The following is a 19,757-nucleotide window of genomic DNA, read 5'->3' on the forward strand; positions in this document are numbered from 1 at the left end:
AGACTAGAACCAATACGATACTGCAAACTCTGAAGATGTAGAAGCCTTAAAAGAGGATCTAATGAAGCTAGGAGAATGGGCCAGAAAATGGCAAAGGCCTTTCAACTGTGGGAAATGCAAAGTCATACTCATAGATCATAATAACCCACAAACAGATTACTCACATTGGGTAATGAAATAGATAGTGTGGATCAGGAGGAAGATTATATTATTATTAGCAAATGTTTTGAAGTTCACCAAACAGCATAAAAGCTGAGAAAAAAGCACAAAAACTAATAGGTTACATGAAGAGACAATTCAAGTACAGAAACAAAGAGGCTGATAACAGTTGTACATATCTCTATACAGTACTCTATGTAAAATATACTTTAGAAATAGAGAAAAGAATCCTTTGCCATTCATAAATTACTGTACCCTATACATACAAATACATGTACTCTATGCTATACAGTTGTGTACCTACAGTAATTTAGTACTAGTGGACAATAAGTAATGCATATAACAATTCCTTACCATTATTCCTGTAGTTGGCCAGCACACTGGAAGGAGTATTGTAAGTAATGGAGAGACAGGAAGTGGAAGATGCTGGAGAAGGAACAGGAGCTGGAGAGTCATGATGAGATGCTGAGAAGCTGGAAGAGGAGCGAGAGAGTCAGGATGAGATTTAGAAAGAGGTGCTTAGGAAGCTGGAGGTGGTGTTAGAGAATATACAGATGTAGAGGATTGAAGTTCAATTGAAGGCCTTTCTACCATTTTAAAGTACATAGATAGGTTTCTCTTGTAGGATTGCACTGGGTTCTCCTCCACTGGACACCTCCATAAACTTTTTCATGCTGGGATCCTGTTCCTCAAAATTAGTCATTGCTCCCTCTAGTAAGGCAAAATCTTGTCAAGGCCTTGGCTGTAAATTTCTTGGTTTCTGGGATTGAGGTGTCTAACTGTTCTGCAATCATCTGGCTATCCAGCTCATTGAGGTCCTAAGCAGACAACTCCTCTCCATGAGATGCCATGAGCTTAGTGACATCATTAACATTCACCTCAAGATCCAGCTGCTTACTAAGGGCTATAACCTTCTTTCTGACAGCCATAGCTGTCTCCTCAAAGTCAAAGAAACTGTTAACAAATGGGAGTAAAGTTTTTCCAGACACCATTCATGTTGGTTTGCTTCATCTAATCCCAAACTTCTGTAATGTTCTTGATAGTATCTCAGATGTTGGAGGCCTTCCAGAACAATTTATGGGTCATGTTCTTCTCCTATGTTGCCTCCAAAGCCATAGTAATTGTCCTACAGTAGTAGTAGGCCATAAAGGAAGCAATTACACTTTGGCCCATAGGTTGTAACATGGAGGCAAGTGTTAGGTGAAAAATAAACCATCTTGACATTCAGATGGAAGTCTAAGTTGACAGGATGACCAAAGCCATTGTCCAGCACTAGCAGAACTTTAAAGGATAGGTCCTTCTTAGCACAATACCACTCCACCTTTGGCACAAAATGGTTGAAGTACCAACCCTCAAATAACCAGAAAGGTCACCTTTGACTTTCTATGTGAATTCCAAATGACAGGTAGCTGACTCTTCCAAACCTCCTTGAATGCCCTAGGATTCCCACCCTCCTACACCTGTATAGTCTTCAGCTTGCAGCTGCCAGAATCGTTACCCCCCCCCCCCTTAGTATCAAGGTCAGTGTCCAGGTGCCATTATCTCCTTGGCAATATAGCCTACTCCTGTTTTAACATATACTATAAGCCTGTCTAATTTACATTAAAGACGTCTTCAGCACAAAACCCACCTTCCTAATGGTCTCAGCCAATGTATCAGGAAATTCACTTCCTGCTTCATTATCAGTAATAGCAACTTCACCTAGCACTGTGGAGGATTAATTTTATTTTAATTTATTGTTTTTGTTTTGCCAAATCTCTCTCTCTCTCTCTCTCTCTCTCTCTCTCTCTCGAGAGAGAGAGAGAGAGAGAGAGAGAGAGAGAGAGAGTGTGTGTGTGTGTGTGTGTGTGTTGTTTTAGTATTGTTAAATCGAGACATTTTATTTGCTTTAGCCTTTGTCATTAGAGAGAGAGAGAGAGAGAGAGAGAGAGAGAGAGAGAGAGAGAGAGAGAGAGAGAGAGAGAGAATAGAATATCGTTTTCCGATTTTGTTCAAAATGTGACTATTATCTAAGTATATAGTTTTATTTCCTCCAAAGAAATGTTGATGATAAATATATTTCAATATATTTCATCTATTTTGATAAGTACATTCGTCGTTCCTCGTAATGTTTATACAGTGAGCGAATAAGATGTGAAAAGGCTTTTTTTGAATATATTTCTTATACCATTTTACCATATACATTTCTCTTCCATCTATATCCTAATTCTTTTTTTTTTTGTTTTGTAACTCCAAGAGTCTTAAATTTTCTTTTATAATTGCTTACGTTCTCAAGACAGAGATTTACCAGTAATATATCAGGGACCATTGACATATTTTCAACACTTTTCTTAACTATATTAATATTTTTATAAATCTTTTTCCGTATTGAATTGGGATAATGATTTCAGTTTGAGAATATTTTAACTATGTTCTATCTTAGCAGATTTTCATGATCATTTTTATATTTACCACCAACTAGTCACTATAAATTATTCTTATTTCTTATGATACAATTTTTTTTTTTGTAACTCTAAGATTCTTAAATTTTCCTTTATAACTGCTTACGTTCTTAAGAGACAGAGATTTACCAGTAATATATCAGGGACCAGTGACATATTTTCAACACTTTCTTAACCATATTAATTTTTTTTATTAATATTGTTCCATATTCATTTGAGATAATGATTTCAATTTAAGAATATTTTAACTGTTCTATCATTGCAGCTTATCTTGATCATTTTTATATTTACCACCAACTAAACAATTGAAATTATTCTCATTTCTTATGATACATTTTAAATCAACTACAAAAAGATAAAATACCTTGCCTTTTGAAAGGATAAAAATACATGAATATATTTTTTATATTTTTATTTATCAGAAATATACAACTTCGTTCGATTATGTAAACATGATACATTTGAAACAGGAATGTGTTTTAGGTATGAAATAAATTATGAAAATATAGCTATTGATGATATCTATTTACATTTGATGAAAAACACATGGAATGAATGAAAAAGATGAAATAAAATTATCTAAATATAAATAATCTTGAAAATGATGAATTTAGTCCACTTCTTCAACAGTGGGCCCTCCTGCACTGCTGTATTGCTTGTTGTTGTTGTTGTTGTTTGCCCCAAAAGTGGGTCCCTGGCCCTGTGCCCCTCCGGCGTAGATCTTGGCAGCGATGGGCCTCCAGGCCTCTTCCAGCCTCTTCATCTTCTCCTGGAACTCCTCCTTCTCGGCCAGCTGATTGCGGTCAATCCAGGTCAGCGTCTCCTCGATCAGCTGCTTCACGCTGCTCTTCTCCTGGTCGTTGATCTTACTGGACACAGCTTCCTCACTCAAGCTGTTCTTGACGTTGAGACACAGCGATTCCAACTGATTCTTGGCATCAATCCTCTCCTTCTGCTTGGCATCTTCGGCTGCGTACTTCTCGGCCTCCTGCACCATGCGGTCGATGTCCTCCTTGCTCAGGCGGCCTTTGTCGTTGGTGATTGTGATCTTGTTGGACTTTCCTGAGGACTTGTCCACTGCAGACACATTCAGGATGCCGTTGGCGTCGACGTCGAAGGTGACTTCGATCTGGGGCACGCCCCTGGGAGCTGGGGGGATGCCAGTCAGGTCAAACTTGCCAAGAAGGTTGTTGTCTCTGGTCATGGCGCGTTCTCCTTCGTAGACCTGGATGGTCACAGCTGGCTGGTTGTCAGAGTAGGTGGTGAAGACCTGCGTCTGTTTGGTTGGGATGGTGGTGTTCCTTTTGATCAGAGAGGTCATGACCCCGCCGGCAGTTTCTATGCCCAGAGAGAGAGGAGCCACGTCCAGAAGGAGGAGGTCCTTGACGGCGTCTGACTGATCTCCTCGAAGGATGGCTCCCTGTACGGCTGCACCATAAGCCACTGCCTCGTCAGGATTGATGGATTTGTTCAGATCCTTCCCGTTGAAGAATTCCTGCAACAGCTTCTGCACCTTCGGGATACGGGTTGACCCTCCAACCAGCACAATGTCGTCGATGCTGCCCTTGTCGAGCTTGGCATCTCTCAGGGCTTTCTCCACAGGGGCCAGGGTGTTGCGGAAGAGGTCAGAACACAGTTCTTCGAACCTGGCACGAGTTATGGAGGTGTAGAAGTCGATGCCTTCGTAGAGAGAGTCAATTTCTACGTTTGCTTGAGCGGAAGAAGACAAAGTACGCTTGGCCCTCTCACAGGCAGTGCGCAGACGTCTGATCGACCTCTTGTTTCCACTGATGTCCTTCTTGTACTTTCTTTGGAATTCCTGTAGGAAGTGATTGACCAGGCGGTTGTCGAAGTCCTCCCCTCCCAGGTGGGTGTCTCCTGCTGTCGATTTCACCTCAAAGACTCCATCGTCGATGTTCAGGATCGACACATCAAAGGTGCCACCACCAAGATCAAAGATCAGGACATTACGTTCTCTGCCACTCGCTGCTTTCTTGTCCAATCCATAGGCAATGGCTGCTGCTGTAGGTTCATTGATAATTCGTAGGACATTCAAGCCTGCAATTGTGCCTGCATCTTTAGTGGCCTGTCTCTGAGAATCATTGAAGTAGGCTGGCACTGTGATGACGGCGTCCGACACCTTCTTACCCAAGTAGGCCTCTGCAGTTTCCTTCATCTTCATCAGCACCATGGAAGAGATCTCCTCCGGATTGAAGGACTTGGTCTCGCCCTTGAATTCGGCGTGGATCTTTGGCTTGCCACCTTCGCTGCTCACTCTGAAGGGCCAATGTTTCATGTCACTCTGGACGGTGGCATCTTCGAACTTCCTGCCAATGAGTCTCTTGGCGTCGAAGATGGTGTTGCAGGGGTTAATGGCCGCCTGATTCTTGGCTGCGTCTCCAATGAGTCTCTCTGTGTCGGTGAAGGCGACGTACGAAGGAGTCGTTCGGTTTCCTTGGTCGTTGGCGATGATCTCCACCTTGCCGTTTTCGAACACGCCCACGCAAGAGTAGGTGGTTCCCAGGTCAATTCCGATGGCTGGAGCGGCCATTATAATTAGTTCTTAAATCGCTGATAATAACTTTCCTAAGAAGATAAATATATATATACTGGTATAGTCTTTGAATAATATATCTCTAGCGTAAACGTTAAAAACGCTTTAGCCTCGTATTGCGAACTTCTTGTCTCTCTGCTTGCTGAGTTGCGACTGTGGCAAAACGTCTGAGATCAGACGTTTATATGCACCGCGATCTTTCGCTTCGAACGTTCGAGATGAGTCTAGGCTGATGCCACGATGTTCGTTGTGGAATTTTACTTTACCCGAGAATTAACATTATCTTCTATGTTAATTTATCAATTTTATCATCCATTTCATTTGAACCAATTTGGAACGAAATTGAAATATAATTTAAGGAATCATAATTCGGATTGCTTTTTATCAAAATTGGATTATTTCCAAATATGGTCAATACACGATATGGATAAACTTATTATCTTAATTAAGTATCTTTTTAATTTGGCTAATAAAAGGATATATATTTTACTTGCTTCAGCGTATGTTAACAAATAATAAATTTAAGAACGAAAACAGGAAAAAGGATATATCAATATTGAGCTATTTCTATCTGGCTCTGTCTGGCAACTGCGCTTACGTCAACTCGGGGAAGATTCTGGAGAGAGAGAGAGAGAGAGAGAGAGAGAGAGAGAGAGAGAGAGAGAGAGAGAGAGAGAGCTTATTTCCGCTAAACATTTCATCAAGAAATATACATTTACAATAATTACAACTATTGATATTATTGCTATTATTATTTAGAGAGAGAGAGAGAGAGAGAGAGAGAGAGAGAGAGAGAGATGAGAGAGAGAGAGAGAGAGAGAGAGAGAGAGAAATTTCGTAAAATATTTTTTTATTTTAAGAAATATACATTTACAATATTTACAATTCATAATATCGTATATACATCATAATATATTTATTTGAATAAATTATATAATTAACATTTATTCACAATTTCATATTCATCTAAATATTTTTTTTCTTTAATTACAAATATATTGACTCGTGAATACTTTTTTTATTGATTAATAATGTAAAACTCAATGCTTTTCATATTGAATTATTTGTCACTTAAATAATATATGATAAATTATTAAGAAATTTCTTGAGTAAAACATTTTTTTTTTCATGTATAGTTAAATAATTTTATATTTAAGCATAAAGAGCTAAAAATATGTTGATTTATATTGAATTAATTATAATAAAATATTTTTTTTTCTTATGGAATAAAAATTTTCCGGCCAGAGATAGTAAAATTAAACGTTTGATATTAAATGTAATTGAAAAAAAGTTACATTTAAAGAATATTTGGTATAATTTTATTATTATTATTGTTATTATTATTATTATTGTTGTTGTTGTTGTTGTTGTTGATGTTATTATTATTATTATTATTATTATTATTATTATTATTATTATTAGCTAAGCTACAAACCTAGTAGGAAAAGCAAGATGCTATAAGCCCAAGGGCTCCACCAGGGAAAAATAGCCCAGTAAGGAAAGAAAATAAACTATATGAGAAATGATTGACAATTAAAATTAAATATTTAAAAAACAGTAACATCAAAATAGATATTTTATATATAAAGTATAAAAACACTCAGCCTACAAAGTATACTTAAATATCAAAAGATTTCTAGACTTTTCCGTTATGGAAGATAGCGAGTTGCAACGTTGCCACTCGGGAAAGTTGCCAACAACATATTTAATTCATCTTAATTTATTGCAATATCAACATTGCAGACTTAGTCACATCCAATAAAATGTCTTTAAATATTGCATGAAATCTTATTGAGGTAAATATTTCGTATAGAAATTAACTGAATAGATTTTAAATTGAATAATGAATAAATATTCGAAATAATGTTTAGTGTTCGAGAAATTTCTCGATGTCTCTTGTGTGAGTATTGTGAGTCATGAGATTCATGAGTCTATGAGTAATATAGATTCAAGTATGCATTTTGTAGCTACTTAATAAATTATTTATTTTGAAGGAATCATGATAGGTTGATAACTCAAATTTGATGTTATATTTGTTAATTTTTTCAGTGGTAAAATAATATATGTTAACTAAATGTTGTTTGATATTTCAAGATTTTATATAAAGCTCAGGGTAAATAATTTGTTAATTTGATATCAACAATAAGTATTTTATATATATGTTTATATGTATGTATATATATATATATATATATATATATATATATATTCAGTATATATATATATATATGTATATATAAATTATATATATATAAAGCGCAAGGTACGTGAGGCAAAGAGAGCAGCTGACCTGAGGTGGGGTCAGGGACTGGGTCAGTCATATGAAGAGAATAAGAAGAAGTTTTGGAAAGAAGTTAAGAGAGTAAGGAAGGCTGGCGCAAGAATTGAAGAGACAGTGAAAGATGGAAATGGAAGGTTGTTAAAAGGAGAGGAGGCAAGGAAAAGGTGGGCAGAATATTTTGAAAGTTTGCTGAATGTTGAGGATGAGAGGGAGGCAGATATAATTGCTGTTCCAGGTGTTGAGGTGCCAGTGATGGGAGATGAGAATGAGAGAGAGATTACAATAGAGGAAGTGAGGAGAGCACTAGATGAAACGAGAGTAGGAAAAGCATCTGGTATGGATGGTGTGAAAGCTGAGATGTTGAAGGAAGGGGGTGTGACTGTACTTGAATAGTTGGTGAGATTGTTTAATGTGTGTTTTGTGTTGTCAATGGTACCAGTAGATTGGTCTGTGCATGTATTGTACCACTATATAAGGGTAAGGGAGATGTGCATGAGTGTTGTAATTCAAGAGGTATTAGTTTGTTGAGTGTAGTTGGAAAAGTGTATGGTAGAGTACTGATTAATAGGATTAAGGATAAAACAGAGAATGCAATCTTGGAAGTACAGGGTGGTTTTAGAAGAGGTAGGGGTTGTATGAATCAGATTTTTTACAGTTAGGCAGATATGCGAGAAATATTTAGCAAAAGGTAAAGAGGTGTATGTTGCGTTTATGGATCTGGAGAAAGCATATGATAGAGTTGATAGGGAAGCAATGTGGAATGTGATGAGGTTATATGGAGTTGGTGGAAGGTTGTTGCAAGCAGTGAAAAGTTTCTACAAAGGTAGTAAAGCATGTGTTAGAATAGGAAATGAAGTGAGCGATTGGTTTCCGGTGAGAGTGGGGCTGAGACAGGGATGTGTGATGTCGCCGTGGTTGTTTAACTTGTATGTTGATGGAGTGGTGAGAGAGGTGAATGCTCGAGTGCTTGGACGAGGATTAAAACTGGTAGGCGAGAATGATCATGAATGGGAGGTAAATCAGTTGTTGTTTGCGGATGATACTGTACTGGTAGCAGACACAGAAGAGAAGCTTGAACCGACTAGTGACAGAATTTGACCGACCTAGTGACAGAATTTGGAAGGGTGTGTGAGAGAAGGAAGTTGAGAGTTAATGTGGGTAAGAGTAAGGTTATGAGATGTACGAGAAGGGAAGGTGGTGCAAGGTTGAATGTCATGTTGAATGGAGAGTTACTTGAGGAGGTGGATCAGTTTAAGTACTTGGGGTCTGTTGTTGCAGCAAATGGTGGAGTGGAAGCAGATGTACGTCAGAGAGTGAATGAAGGTTGCAAAGTGTTGGGGGCAGTTAAGGGAGTAGTAAAAAATAGAGGGTTGGGCATGAATGTAAAGAGACTTCTATATGAGAAAGTGATTGTACCAACTGTGATGTATGGATCGGAGTTGTGGGGAATGAAAGTGATGGAGAGACAGAAATTGAATGTGTTTGAGATGAAGTGTCTGAGGAGTATGGCTGGTGTATCTCGAGTTGATAGGGTTAGGAACGAAGTGGTGAGGGTGAGAACGGGTGTAAGAAATGAGTTAGCGGCTAGAGTGGATATGAATGTGTTGAGGTGGTTTGGCCATGTTGAGAGAATGGAAAATGGCTGTCTGCTAAAGAAGGTGATGAATGCAAGAGTTGATGGGAGAAGTACAAGAGGAAGGCCAAGGTTTGGGTGGATGGATGGTGTGAAGAAAGCTCTGGGTGATAGGAGGATAGATGTGAGAGAGGCAAGAGAGCGTGCTAGAAATAGGAATGAATGGCGAGCGATTGTGACGCAGTTCCGGTAGGCCCTGCTGCTTCCTCCGGTGCCTTAGATAACCGCGGAGGTAGCAGCAGTAGGGGACTCAGCAGTATGAAGCTTCATCTGTGGTGGAAATGTGGGAGGTTGGGCTGTGGTACCCTAGCAGTACCAGCTGAACTCGGCTGAGTCCCTGGTTAGGCTGGAGGAACGTAGAGAGTAGAGGTCCCCTTTTTTGTTTTGTTTCTTGTTGATGTCGGCTACCCCCCAAAATTGGGGGAAGTGCCTTTGGTATATGTATGTATGTAAATTTATATATATGTGTATATATATATATATATATATATGTATATGTATATATATATATAAATTTATATATAAATTTATATATATATATATAATATATATATATATATATATATATATACTGAATATATATATATATATATGTATATATAAATTATATATATATATATATATATATGTATATATATATATATATATATATAATAAAACAGACAAAAGCCTACAATTTTTAAATATATATATATATGTATATGTATATGTATATGTATATGTATATATATATATATATATATATTGAATATAAGGGTAAGGGTAATGTTATAATTTTGTCATTTGTAATAACAAACTGATAAGGTTTGGAGATTCACAAGTTCTATCATAACTAATAAATTTTTCATGTAATAAATAGTTCTAAACAATGTTGTTCATTTTAAATCACAAATTGAATCCAAAAAATTGCTTTAAACAGTTATTTATATATAGAAGTTCCATATATTTTTCTGATAATCTATAGCTATTTAATAATGTACTAAATGATCTCATTTTCCGTATGACTTTTGTGTTAATTAGAGTATTAATTCTTAATTCATTCTCAAAATATCTTAGGAATTAATTCATCTTAAAAGATTTAGAAATGAAAACATCCTTCTACCGTTTGGAGAAGCGTCCAGAAATTTCGGAAAGAAAACGAGATTCCTTATAAGGAATTAATTAATTATCCATCTAAAGATCATTTAATTCCTTTTCCTTCATTACCATTCAATTTAATTTCATGCAATCCAAAGCAATATATACTTTCATAATTAAAAAAGAAGTAAGTTTTTATTTAAATAATTAAAAATTATATCGTAGGCAACTATCCGAATGGCAACACTCCTCAACACACAAACGCACACACAAACACATCCGCCTTTACTCCATAGATCGTTGTTAAGTCTAGAATATTCCGCCAACGTCTGATTGATAGATGCAACTTGCGTTGCAATCTGTGCAATAAAAAACAAATTATTGATATATTATATAGTAAAAGATTACCATTATTTGTTTTTTATTGCACAGATTGCAACGCAAGTTGCATCTATCAATCAGACTTTGGTGGAATATTCTAGACTTAACAACGATCTATGAAGCAAAGGCGGATGTGTTTGTGTGTGCGTTTGTGTGTTGGGGAGTGTTGCCATTCTGATAGTTGCCAACGATATAATTTTTAATTATTTAAATCAAATCTTAGACTTCTTTTTTTTAATTATGAAAGCATATATTGTTTTGGATTGCATGAAATTAAATTGAATGGTAATGAAGGAAAAGGAATTAAATTATCTTCAGAGGGATAATTAATTAATTCCTTATAAGGAATCTCGTTTTCTATTCTGTGTTCATTTTTAACTGAAGATTTTATTATTAAAGCGGATAAGTCAAGCTCGACTCTTTGAGAGCTGGCAGGTTTAAATTCGGCAAGAAAAATATTTATATTACTGTAATACTAAGAAATAAAAAAGAAATAAAATTTACATTAAATATACAGTAAATATATTGTATAAAAGTATTTTGAATTATTTTAGGAATGATCTTCAGAATCGGGTAGTTGAATCAGTGGAACTTCAAAAGTTCAAACTTACTGCAAATGTTTTTTTTATGTTGAACAGGCTGACATAAGTCTTTTTTTATAGTTTATATATGAAATATCAATTTTAATGTTGTTAATGTTTTTGAAATATTTTATTTTAATTATTCATTACTTGTACCGTTTATTTATTTGATTGTTTCCTTTCCTCACTGGCCTATTTTTCCTTGTTGGAGCCATTGGTCTTATAACAATTTGCTTTTCCAACTAGGGTTGTAGCTTAGCAAGTAATAATAATAATAATAATAATAATAATAATAATAATAATAATAAAAATTAATAAATTATGAAGCAAAATTCTGTTTTGAATAGAAATTTAAATATCTATAAATTCTGTTTCTTTAAAACATTGAAAATATAAAAACAGAAAATTCTCCATTCAATAAAAGATCAATAATACCTCTCTCTCTCTCTCTCTCTCTCTCTCTCTCTCTCTCTCTCTCGTTCATTCCCTTTATATTCCAGACCTTTCTATGCCAATACTCTCTCTCTCTCTCTCTCTCTCTCTCTCTCTCTCATTCCCTTTATATTCCAGACCTTTCTATGCTAATACTCTCTCTCTCTCTCTCTCTCTCTCTCTCTCTCTCTCTCTTTATATTCCAGACCTTTCTATGCCAATACTCTCTCTCTCTCTCTCTCTCTCTCTCTCTCTCTCTCTCTCATTCCCTTTATATTCCAGACCTTTCTATGCCAATACTCTCTCTCTCTCTCTCTCTCTCTCTCTCTCTCTCTCTCTCTCTCTCTTTATATTCCAGACCTTTCTATGCCAATACTCTCTCTCTCTCCCTCTCTCTCTCTCTCTCTCTCTCTCTCTCTCTCTCATTCCCTTTATATTCCAGACCTTTCTATGCCAATACTCTCTCTCTCTCTCTCTCTCTCTCTCTCTCTCATTCCCTTTATATTCCAGACCTTTCTATGCCAATACTCTCTCTCTCTCTCTCTCTCTCTCTCTCTCTCTCATTCCAGACCTTTCTATGCCAATACTCTCTCTCTCTCTCTCTCTCTCTCTCTCTCTCTACCCCAGAACCTTCTCTACTTCCCCCTAAGCGTAGTTGCCAAGTAGGAATATTCCTTGTAATTTTGAGTATTGCATTATCTGTTCAATTATGTCAATATATTCGCTAATTTGTAATATCCTAAACTTAACAATAAACTATAAAATAATTCTAATTTCTATTGATGTATTTTGAAAATGATTATTTTTTTTGTTTCTGGCTTCCAACGCTAAGAGAAGAGAGACAGAGAATCTTCCAGAGAAATCTCACAGTTATTTGTAGGCCTACGCCCTAATTCACTGCCTACCCAGGCTTCAGTGTACTTAAATGGATAAAATTTCATCATATACACGTGTATATAAGAGCACATATAGTTTAAACATGTGATTTCCTGTGTATATACTATTTATATACTATATACAATTATTATTATTATTATTATTATTATTACTTGCTAAGCTATAACCCTAGTTGAAAAAGCAGGAGGCTATAAGCCCAGGGGCTCCAACAGAGAAAATAGCTCAGTGGGGAAAGGAAACAAGAAAATAAGAGAAGTAATTAATATGTAAATATAATCTTATTCATATAATATATATATATATATATATATATATATATCATTTGTACTCATAAATGAACATATATATCATGATTCCTTCAAAAGAAATAATTTATTTAGTAATTACAAAATGCATACTTGAATCTATATTACTCATAGACTCATGAATCTCATGACTCACAATACTCACACAAGAGACATCGAGAAATTTCTCCAACACTAAACATTATTTCGAATATTTATTCATTATTCAATTTAAAATCTATTCAGATAATTTCTATACGAAATATATACCTTAATAGGATTTCATGCAATATTTAAAGTCATTTTATTGAATGGGGTAAAGACTGCAATGTTGATATTGCAATAAATTAAGATGAATTAAATATGTCGTTGGCAACTTTCCAGAGTGGCAATGTTGCAACTCGCTGTCTTCCATAACGGAAAAGTCTTGAAATCTTTTGATATTATTTATGTATATTTTGTAGGCCGAGTGTTTTTATACTTTATATATAATATATCTCTTTAGATGTTTCTGTTTTTAAAATATTTCATTCTAATTGTTCATCACTTCTCATATAGTTTATTTCCTTTCCTCGCTGGGCTATTTTTCCCTGGAGGAGCCCTTAGACTTATAGCATTTTGCTTTTCCAATTATGTTTGTAGCTTAGCTGTTGATAATAATAATAATAATAATCATAATAATAATAATAATCATAATAATAATAATAATCATAATAATAATAATAATAATAATAATAATAATAATAAAATCGTATTATCATACTTTTATAATGTATGAGAAAGCAAATATATTTTAGCCTACAAAATATACATAAATATTTTCTAAATGAGAATTTTTTTAATTAAAAGCAAAATTAAACGTCTAATTTTGTAATAGCTGGTGGGAATATTTTATAAGATAAAAAATATAAAATATGACAATTAAATCATAATAAACAAACATTTAGGATTATATAAATATAAAATAATTTTATATAAAAAACACATTTTAACGGAAATGTCTTCATCATTTATTATATATTGTTTTAGTGACAACTAATCCAATATAAAATTCATTGACTTTTATTGGATAATTTAAAAAAAAATATGTTTGTAATTTAAAAAAAAAAATTGGATTAACATGGAAGTGTTTAATTGTGAAGTGTTTAATTGTGAATACATGTTAATCAATAAATTTATTCACGTAATATTATGATGTATATACAAAATTATTAATTGTAATGATTGTAAATGTATATTTCTTAATAAAATAAATGTTTAGTGGTTCTCTCTCTCTCTCTCTCTCTCTCTCTCTCTCTCTCTCCAGAATCTTCCCGAGTTGACGTAAGTTCAGTTGCCAAACAGCGCCAGATAGAAATAGCTTAATATTGATATATCCTTTTTCCTGTTTTCGCTCTTAAATTTATTAATTGTTTACTTACGCTAATGCAAGTAAAATATATATCCTTTTATTAGCCAAATTATAAAGATACTTAATAAGGATAAGTTTATCCATATCGTGTATAGACCATATTTGGAAATATTCCAATTTTGATAAAAAACAAATCGAATGATGATATCTCAAATTATATTTTAATTTCGTTCCAAATTACTTCAAATGAAATATATAATAAAATCGATAAATGAACATAAAATATAATGTTAATTCTCAGGTAAAGTAAAATTCCACAACGGATATCGTGACTTCAGCCTAGACTCATCTCGAACGTTCGAAGCGAAAGCCCGCAGTGCATATAAACGTCGGATCTCGAACGTTTGCCACAGTCGCAACTCAGCAGGCAGAGAGACAAGAAGTTCGCAATACGAGACTAAAGCGTTATTAACGTTTACGCTAGAGATATATCATTCAAAGACTATACCAGTATATATATTTATCTTCTTATAAAAGTTATTGTTACTTGTTTAAGAAACGATTATAATGGCAGCTCCAGCGATCGGAATTGACCTGGGAACCACCTACTCCTGTGTGGGTGTGTTCGAAAACGGCAAGGTGGAGATCATCGCCAACGACCAAGGAAACCGAACGACTCCTTCGTACGTCGCCTTCACCGACACAGAGAGACTCATTGGAGACGCAGCCAAGAATCAGGCGGCCATTAACCCCTGCAACACGATTTTCGACGCCAAGAGACTCATTGGCAGGAAGTTCGAAGATGCCACCGTCCAGAGTGACATGAAACATTGGCCCTTCAGAGTGAGCAGCGAAGGAGGTAAGCCAAAGATCCACGCCGAATTCAAGGGCGAGACCAAGTCCTTCAATCCGGAGGAGATCTCTTCCATGGTGCTGATGAAGATGAAGGAAACTGCAGAGGCCTACTTGGGTAAGAAGGTGTCGGACGCCGTCATCACAGTGCCAGCCTACTTCAACGATTCGCAGAGACAGGCCACCAAAGATGCAGGCACAATTGCAGGTTTGAACGTCCTGCGAATCATCAACGAGCCTACAGCAGCAGCCATTGCCTACGGATTGGACAAGAAAGCAACAAGTGGCAGGGAACGTAATGTCCTGATCTTTGATCTTGGTGGTGGCACCTTTGACGTGTCGATCCTGAACATCGACGATGGAGTTTTTGAGGTGAAATCGACAGCAGGAGACACCCACCTGGGAGGGGAGGACTTCGACAACCGCCTGGTGAATCACTTCCTACAGGAATTCCAAAGGAAGTACAAGAAGGACATCAGTGGAAACAAGAGGTCGATCAGACGTCTGCGCACAGCCTGTGAGAGGGCCAAGCGGACTCTGTCTTCTACCGCTCAAGCAAACGTAGAAATTGACTCTCTCTACGAAGGCATTGACTTCTACACCTCTATAACTCGTGCCAGATTCGAAGAACTGTGTTCTGACCTGTTCCGCAACACCCTGGCCCCTGTGGAGAAAGCCCTGAGAGATGCTAAGCTAGACAAGGGCAGCATCGACGACATTGTGCTGGTCGGAGGGTCAACTCGTATCCCGAAGGTGCAGAAGCTATTGCAGGAATTCTTTAACGGGAAGGATCTGAACAAATCCATCAATCCTGATGAGGCAGTGGCTTATGGTGCAGCCGTACAGGGAGCCATCCTTCGAGGAGACCAGTCTGACGCCGTCAAGGACCTCCTCCTTCTGGACGTGGCTCCTCTTTCTCTGGGCATCGAAACTGCCGGCGGGATCATGACCTCTCTGATCAAGAGGAACACCACCATCCCAACCAAACAGACGCAGGTCTTCACCACCTACTCTGACAACCAGCCAGCTGTGACCATCCAGGTCTACGAGGGAGAACGCGCCATGACCAGAGACAACAACCTTCTGGGCAAGTTTGACCTGACTGGCATCCCCCCAGCTCCCAGGGGCGTGCCCCAGATCGAGGTCACCTTCGACGTCGACGCCAACGGCATCCTGAATGTGTCTGCAGTGGACAAGTCCTCAGGGAAGTCCAACAAGATCACAATCACCAACGACAAAGGCCGTCTCAGCAAGGAGGACATCGACCGCATGGTGCAGGAGGCCGAGAAGTACGCAGCCGAAGATGCCAAGCAGAAGGAGAGGATTGAGGCCAAGAATCAGTTGGAATCGCTGTGTCTCAACGTCAAGAACAGCTTGAGCGAGGAAGCTGTGTCCAGCAAGATCAACGATCAGGACAAGAGCAGCGTCAAGCAGCTGATCGAGGAGACGCTCACCTGGATTGACCGCAATCAGCTGGCCGAGAAGGAGGAGTTCCAGGAGAAGATGAAGAGGCTGGAAGAGGCCTGGAGGCCCATCGCTGCCAAGATCTACGGCGGAGGGGCACCGGGCCAGGGACCCGCTTTTGGGGCCAACAACAACAAGCAATACAGCAGTGCAGGAAGAGGGCCCACTGTTGAAGAAGTGGACTAATTTCATAATTTTCAAGATTATTTATATTTAGATAATTTTATTTCATCTTTTTCATTCATATATTTCTTTCATCAAATGTATATAGAAATCATCAATAGCTATATTTTCATAATTTATTTCATACCTAAAACACATTCCTGCTTTTAAATGTATGTTTACATAATCACAAACGAAGTTGTATATTTCTATAAATAAAAATATAAAAAATATATTCATGTATTTTTATCCTTTCAAAAGGCAAGGTATTTTATCTTTTTGTAGTTGATTTAAAATGTATCTTAAGAAATAAGAATAATCTATATAGTTTAGTTGGTGGTAAATATAAAAATGATCATGAAAAGCTGCAATGATAGAACATAGTTAAAATATTCTTAAACTGGAACTATTATCCCAATTGAATATGGAAAAAAACAAGATTATTGAAAAAATTAATATGGTTAATAAGAAAGTATTGAAAATATGCCACTGGTCCCTGATATATTACTGGTAAATCTCTATCTCTTAAGAACGTAAGTAAATATATATATATATATATATATATATATAAAATTAGGACTTGGAATTTAAAAAAAAAATTGGAAATAGATGGAAGAGAAATGTATATGGTAAAACGATATGAGAAATATATTAAAGAAAAAAAGCCTGTTCACAACATCTTATTCGCTCACTGTATAAACATTACAAGAAACGACGAATGTACTTATCAAAATAGATGAAATATATTCAAATATATTTCTTATTAACATTTCCTTGGATGAAATAAAACTATATACCTAAATAGTAGTCACATTTTGAACAAGATCGGAAATATCTCTCTCTCTCTCTCTCTCTCTCTCTCTCTCTCTCTCTCTCATTCATTCCCTTTATATTCCAGACCCTTCTATGCCAATACTCTCTCTCTCTCTCTCTCTCTCTCTCTCTCTCTCGTTCATTCCCTTTATATTCCAGACCCTTCTATGCCAATACTCTCCCTCTCTCTCTGTCTCTCTCTCTCTCTCTCTCTCTCTCTCTCTCTCTCTCTCTTTCTCTCTCTCTCGTTCATTCCCTTTATATTCCAGACCTTTCTATGCCAATATCTCTCTCTCTCTCTCTCTCTCTCTCTCTCTCTCTCATTCCCTTTATATTCCAGACCCTTCTATGCCAATACTCTCTCTCTCTCTCTCTCTCTCTCTCTCTCTCTCTTTCCCTTTATATTCCAGACCTTTCTATGCCAATACTCTCTCTCTCTCTCTCTCTCTCTCTTTCTCTCTCTCTCTCTCTCTCTCTCTCTCTCATTCCCTTTATATTCCAGACCCTTCTATGCCAATACTCTCTCTCTCTCTCTCTCTCTCTCTCTCTCTCTCTCTCTCTTTCTCTCTCTCTCTCTCTCTCTCTCTCTCTCTGGCTACTTTCCTCTTAAGGGTAATGGTAGAAGAGACTCTTTAGCTATGGTAAGCAGCTTTTCTAAACCACTATTCTCTAGTCTTGGGTAGTGCCATAGCCTTTGTACCATGGTCTTCCACTGTCATGGGTTAGAGTTCTCTTGCTTGAGGGTACACTCGGGCACACTATTCTATCTTATTTCTCTTCCTCTTGTTTCGGTAAAGTTTTTATAGTTTATATATTTTAATGTTTTGAAGGTTCTTGAAATATATTTTACATTGTTTCCTTTCCTCACTGGGCTATTTTTCCCTGTTGGAACCCTGGGCTTATAGCATCCTGCTATTTCAACTAACGCTGTAGCTTAGAAAGTAATAATAATAATAATAATAATAATAATAATAATAATAATAATAATAACAAATAAATAAAATAATAAAATTATAAAAAATAAATAATAATAATAATAATAATAAAATAACAAATAAATAATAATAATAATAATAATAATAATAAAATAACAAATAAATAATAATGATAATAATAAAATAACAACAAATAAATAGTAATAATAATAATAATAATAATAATAATAATAATAATAATAATAATAATAATAATAATAATAAGGGTCCCTAAAGAGCGCAAAAGAAGCAGGGAAAGGAAGAGAAGACGATGGCTTAACGAACTAAGAAAACTAACGGGTATAGACAGGCATAGAAAAACCATAAATATACGAGAGTTGAAGGACATTTATGAGGCCTTTGTCCTGCAGTGGACCAGTTACGGCTGGTGATGATAATATTGACTAGTATAGACAGACCATAAACAGTCTAGTCTAAGTCTCAATCAAGTTGACCAGTCCAGGGGTCCACACCAGGTCTTCTTTAAACAGTTTAAAACATTCACTGTGTCATTGGAGCAATGAATGATGCTGGCATATAGCCACTTTATTCAGTAAAACTCATTTTCATACATTTTACACCAAATATTTGCAAATAATCAAGAAAATTTCATTCAATTATTATTATTATTATTATTATTATTTGCTAAGCTACAACCCTAGTTGGAAAAGCAGGATGCTATAATCCCGAGGGCTCCTACAGGGAAAATAGCTCAGTGAGGAAAGGAAATAAAGAAACTACAAGAGAAGATATCAACAATTAAAATAAAATATTTTAAGAAGAGTAACAACATTAAAATAAATATTTCCTATATAAACTATAAAAACTTTAAAATAAAACAAGAGTAAGATAAATTAGATAGAATAGTTTGAAGGCGACGGTGCATTCACCTCCTCGCTTCCAAAATGGCGTTGAGGATGAAATTTGAGAGCCAGGAGCTGAAGACTTCCCGGAGTCTTCCTTGATCTTCATTCATTCCTTCATATTTGTTTCAAACCATAGAAATATTTCAGGAATGAGAGAGAGAGAGAGAGAGAGAGAGAGAGAGAGAGAGACAGAGAGAGAGAGAGAGAGAGAGAGAGAGAGAGACTTTCCCAGGTAACACATCTCGACGCAAGTTGAAGGAAGATCTAGGAATCTTCGAAAAGTCTTCGGCGGAAAAAAAATTTTTTTACATTGAGCAGAAAGATTCCTTCTTTCCCGCGTTTATTTCGACTATTTATGGAGCTCTTCCTGAAGTTAATGTCCGGTGTAAGAGAGAGAGAGAGAGAGAGAGAGAGAGAGAGAGAGAGAGAGTTGAGTTTTTATAATGCAGAGAGAGAGAGAGAGAGAGAGAGAGAGAGAGACGCTTCTGATGCCCTGAAGACATTTTTGCAATCGAAGACTTGTCTCTGGCTCCCGGAGTCAACTTGAAGACTCTG

The 19,757-nt window shown here is 36.3% G+C and overlaps 2 protein-coding genes and 1 long non-coding RNA gene across 3 annotated transcripts in view; 1 reads left to right on the plus strand and 2 right to left on the minus strand.

Annotated features, from left to right (window-relative positions):
- Positions 1-19,757, minus strand: part of LOC137623756 (uncharacterized) — a 135,121-nt gene that overhangs the window by 85,042 nt on the left and 30,322 nt on the right. The window lies entirely within an intron of this gene.
- On the minus strand, positions 3,088-5,298 carry LOC137623027 (heat shock-related 70 kDa protein 2-like). The gene has a single exon (XM_068353649.1). It carries the CDS (start codon positions 5,149-5,151, stop codon positions 3,211-3,213), a length of 1,941 nt encoding a protein of 646 aa, XP_068209750.1. The 5' UTR covers positions 5,152-5,298; the 3' UTR covers positions 3,088-3,210.
- LOC137623028 (heat shock-related 70 kDa protein 2-like) lies at positions 14,376-16,588 on the plus strand. The gene has a single exon (XM_068353650.1). The coding sequence runs from the start codon at positions 14,639-14,641 to the stop codon at positions 16,571-16,573; it is 1,935 nt and encodes a 644-aa protein (XP_068209751.1). The 5' UTR covers positions 14,376-14,638; the 3' UTR covers positions 16,574-16,588.

Source organism: Palaemon carinicauda, chromosome 30 (assembly GCF_036898095.1).
Source record: "Palaemon carinicauda isolate YSFRI2023 chromosome 30, ASM3689809v2, whole genome shotgun sequence".
In the NCBI taxonomy this organism is placed as follows: Eukaryota; Metazoa; Arthropoda; class Malacostraca; order Decapoda; family Palaemonidae; genus Palaemon; species Palaemon carinicauda.